At 35.5% G+C, this 4,891-nt stretch overlaps 1 protein-coding gene across 1 annotated transcript in view; it reads right to left on the bottom strand.

Annotated features, from left to right (window-relative positions):
* Positions 1-4,701, bottom strand: part of cep162 (centrosomal protein 162) — a 21,713-nt gene extending 17,012 nt beyond the window's left edge. Inside the window, exons 1-6 of the mRNA XM_016508534.1 lie at positions 4,589-4,701; positions 4,039-4,104; positions 3,640-3,790; positions 1,430-1,522; positions 778-1,040; positions 738-747 (exon numbers count right to left, since the gene is read on the bottom strand). Coding sequence (XP_016364020.1) covers positions 738-747; positions 778-1,040; positions 1,430-1,522; positions 3,640-3,790; positions 4,039-4,098 — 577 coding nt within the window. The 5' untranslated portion in view covers positions 4,099-4,104; positions 4,589-4,701. The remainder of the gene's footprint in view (positions 1-737; positions 748-777; positions 1,041-1,429; positions 1,523-3,639; positions 3,791-4,038; positions 4,105-4,588) is intronic.
* Between the last annotated feature and the right edge of the window lie 190 nt (positions 4,702-4,891).

Genomic DNA, 4,891 nt, shown 5'->3' with positions numbered 1-4,891 from the left:
TCTGTCTCTGCTAAAGATGACTTGGTCTCTATTCCCTTCATTCTCCAAGAATAGCTCCTTCGGCTGTTCTTCATCCACCTCCTTAATGGACGGAGTCTTCCTCAGAGACTTCAGGAAGGACTTTCCTGTTGATGACATCCCTACAAGTCAAGGAAACATAAGTATTACATTACAATCCATTTTTCCAAACCAGACCTTCTTTAAAAAGTACAACATACTGTAAAAGTTATTGTTTGTTCTTTACCCTTCAAATAAATAAAACTATCCAGAATAGACTTTTTATTTCACTAGCCACTGAACAGAAGCAATTCAGTGACATGCATTTCTAAAAATTTCAAAATGTCAAAACATACAAAAGAATGTCTACATAATTTAGCAGACTTCTTAAAAAAAATAAAATTCTTATGAGTAAATCCACTGTTTGATATATTGGCCCTCTGTGTGGCACATTATTATTCTGAGCAGCACATATTCAATTAACTAGACATCAGAGAAATTACTAACTGGCACTACATGTTCTTCAAACAGGCACTATTCCAAGGATTTGTTTACAGCAAAAACTGGTGCTGCTAACACTGCAGCTACAATTACATAAAACTAAAACAACAGCTCTGGTCTGTTGTGCTTAATTACTGCATATAATTATGTATTACGGTAAACTTACGAAGAAATAAAGCCAATAATGGTAAGTAAACTCCCACAAAACATTAAATATCAAAATAACAATCTACTGATACCATCTTCTCTCTCGACTGAATCACTAGCATCGCTTTCCACAGACAACTCATCAGAACCAGAGTGAATGGGACTCTTGTGTCCTGATGTACTGGAGGGGTTATCAGGCGCTGGACTTGGTACGCAGCAAGAGTCTTCCTCTGAGACCCTCTGCTCCTCTAAAGAGTAACTATGGTCAGGCGATAGCATCTTCTCATTTACTGCATCATGTTCAGGACTCGTGTTGTGGGATGCCCTCTGATTGGACAACTGGCTCACCCTATCAAGTGCTTTGCTACGAGGTTTAGGGGTGGGTTTAACAGGGACTACGTTTTATAAGGGGAATGAACAAAGGAAGAAAAACAACATGAAAGAAGTTCGTAAAACAGGTAGACGTCACCAAATGAGAGTTAAAATCATACAATGATCAGGAAAAAACTAAATGACACTTAAAGCTTTAACCAGCTACTCTAAATGAGTTGTTTTCAAGAGTGAAACCTAAAAAACATGCAAGCACATGTTGACATCCATTAAAGATCTAAAGGAATATCCAAGTAATACTATGGTAAAAGGGTGAAGTGTGTAGTTTTCAATGTTACAATACTTTAAGGAAACCTGTTTGAAAACAATATTTTTTGCAATTATGTTGTGTGGCACAAAAATGACACACTTCACCTTTAAGGTACATCATCGACTAATGAATAAGATGAAGTACCCCGAGGAGGGCTTTCTCTGTGTCTGGATTCCACCTGAGGGTCCACAGCTTGGGACTTTTTAATTTTAGTAAAACGGCGTTTAGTGGCTTTTTCTGCAAAAGGGATGGAAAAAAGAGAAAAGCAGAATGAAAAAGAGAGACTGCACAGACAAGACGATTATGTCAAATACAAAGAAAGGAAGAATTACTACAGCTTGATGGATAAAATATGAAATTGGACAAATGACATTAAGTGGTCCCTGTGGGGCAGACTTTTTCATCTACTGAAACGCTGAACAGTAATAGCTGCAAATGATACATCTCTGTGAACAGCACCTCAGAGGTTCAAGGAAAAGTGAACAAAACCTTCATTCTTGGAATTATTGCTATTTATCAGACACAAAACTTGTTTACTGCTGAGACAGAACACTGTGTGTACAACACACTTGTTGAACAGAAAACTAGACTATAAATGTACAATAAAAATGTCTCTTAGTTCTGACTATGAAGCTCTTTTCTTTTAAAGAAGCAAAACTATCACAGATATACATTACTGTTAAAATGTTCAGGGTTGGTAATATTTTTCATGTTTTTAAATCTCCTAAGAAGCTGAATTTATTTAATCAAAAATAAAGTAAAAACAGTAATACTGTGAAATATTATCATTATTATTATAATTTAAAATAAATGCTTGATATTTTAATATATTTCAAACATATTAGTAGTTTATTCCTTTGATGGTTACTCCTGTCTTCAGTGTCACATGATGCTTCAAATCATTCTAATATACTGACTGATTTGGTGCTCAACAAACATTTTTTCTACTTATTATTATTAATGTTGAAAAAATATGTGCGTCATAAAATCTTTGTGGAGACTGTGATACTCTTCAGAATTTCCTGATGAATAAAAAATTCTAAAGAACAGCATTTATTTATGTCCTTACTGTCTTTTTGATCAATTTAATGCAGCCTTGCTGAATATAAATATCCATTTCTTTCAACAAAGAAATAAACTTAATGACCCCAAACTTCTGAACAGTCATGCAGACAATATTTAGAACTTTAAATAATCCTCCAACACAAAATGCATTGAGAGAAAACGCAAAGCAATACACTACTGAGTGTCAAAATATCACGAATCATTCCCATACCTTATAAATTCAGAATGACAGAAAATGAAGATGTCTTATCTCAGGACTACAGAACGATTTTGAGAAACAAGTAATGTGTTTATGTAGTAAACAACACCCTAATCACTGAGGGACTTGATGGTACTAGAACAAGGCACAATTAGTTTAGGTATTTTCCTATTATGCCACACTTTTACTGTTGTTTAGATATAAATGCACTTGTGATATCCAATAGACTTTCCCACAATATTTTGTGTTAGGTTTTGATATTAGCACCTATGATAAATTGCTTTATTTTCCTCATTTGTAAGTCAATTTAGATAAAAGCATCTGCTAAATGACTAAATGCAAACAGTCAATTTACATGCAAGCAAGTGCAAAGGCACTGGGAAACCCAAATCCCCCAAAACAAAGCAAGCCTATTAAGAGCATGTAACGTAATGAAAAAATGGCAACTCTTCCATCGCAGAAGTAATTAGGCTGCCTAGATGACTAACATCAGGTGAAGACTAAATCAGGTCTAATCATATCAAAAAACACATGCATCAGTTGATATCTAGAATTTTGAGTTATAATATGTAAGCCAACAACATAAAACAACAACAGTCAGCTATTCTATTCAATTTATTCTAGTCAGAAAAATAATTTGCTGAACAAACGGCTAAAAATGAATCAATTGAGCTACATGCAAGTCATTTGGAAACAAAGGCAGTGCAATTCATAGTCATCAGGATCCCTGATGACACATCTGCATCTTCAGTTGAGTTTGCATTATTTATATTGTCTACTGCTTTGTGCTTGCTGCCCTCAAGTGGACAAATGTCTAAACTACAATATTTGTTGCTTAAACCCCCCAAGATTATTATTAGACAAATACACCTTCCTATTCACATGTACACACAATACACTTATTACAAGAAGGGCATGCATCCCTGGAAATTTGAGATAAAGTGTCTTGCTCAAAGGAGATCTCAGTGGATCTCAGAAACTCTCTCAAGGTCTGAACCGTAAACCTTTGAGTTTCATATCCAGGACAAAGATTATGCTAAAGATTTGGCTGGAGATTTTAGCCAAGCTCCTTTTTGACTCCAGCACTCACCTGGTCCCTCTTCACGGTCATCATCATCCTGCCACCACGGCACAGACACTGAAGCCTTCTTTACTGGCCTGACAGGTGCTTGTCCCAAGCTGTCAAGAACACTAGGATGCCTGGTGCTGGTGCCCAAATCAACAGAGTCATCAGAGACAGACTGGAAAAAAGCATAAATACACAACAGAATAAAATTTACCTGGAATACTGTGCTCAACAATAATGTAATGCACGTTGTCTTTCAATTAATACACTGCATATAGAAGAATTAAAAAATAATTTGCAAAATACACGTGTCATATAACAAGAAGCATAATCCTTCCAAAGGTTTTACATATCATATGCCAGTATATATATATCCAAACGTAGTTAAACAGAAAATTGTCAATAGTTAACAAAAGATTGTACCTCTTTCAAGAACTGTTCAAACTGCTGATCCAGCTCCTCTTTAGTCAGTCTATGAGCCATAATTCACTGAAACATTGCGAGACAAACATCAGAATTAGTGCTACGTTTTATATACAAGTGTTATTTTAAGAATAACTGCATACAACAAATAAACAATGTTTAAATCAAATTTGATACACAACCTAAACGAGAAAGCGTCTGGAAGAGAGACAGAAAAGTCTGCTCGCGCTGCATTATAAACAAACTGGCTGTTATTGAAGAAAGTGAAAATGTTTATTGTTGTCTGTGATTCTAGGGGGCTGTTTCATAAAACAAGTTTACCAAATAAGCCAGGTTTATTTCAGTTAGTCTGACTTATTGTCAGTTGATTTGGTTCAAAATAAGTCAGACTAACTGAAATAAGCCTGGCTTATTTGGTAAACTTGTTTTATGAAACAGGCCCTAGGTTTCGTTATTAGCTCACTAACGTTAGCTTGTTTGTTATGGCAACCGAGCGAAACGTTCAACCTGTTAGTAAAAGTGATGGAAAACCAGGAAACAAAAGACTCACCCATACAGAAGGAATTGGAAAATGAATATGCAGTAAATCATTTAATGTTCACATTGTTTTTGGATTGATACTGTTTATCATAAAGTTTCCCGCTACAATAACCGGGGGACTACTGACAGTTTATTGGCCATGTTACGTCACATGCTTCCGACGATTTGATTGACCGGTTCAGTTCCGTGTGTCTGGGTTGCCATGTTGGAGAAAGACCCGTATTACTCAACACGGATGTTACGTTTAAGAGCCTTAGGTCTTCACAATTATTATTTTTAATGACAAAATAAAACTAAGTGAAATGGAGAGAGA

The sequence above is a fragment of the Sinocyclocheilus rhinocerous genome, unplaced genomic scaffold, assembly GCF_001515625.1.
Source record: "Sinocyclocheilus rhinocerous isolate Xijiao unplaced genomic scaffold, SAMN03320098_v1.1 scaffold222, whole genome shotgun sequence".
NCBI lineage: Eukaryota > Metazoa > Chordata > Actinopteri > Cypriniformes > Cyprinidae > Sinocyclocheilus > Sinocyclocheilus rhinocerous.
Note: the sequence above shows the minus strand (reverse complement) of the source record. Positions and strands in the feature narration are given on the sequence as shown.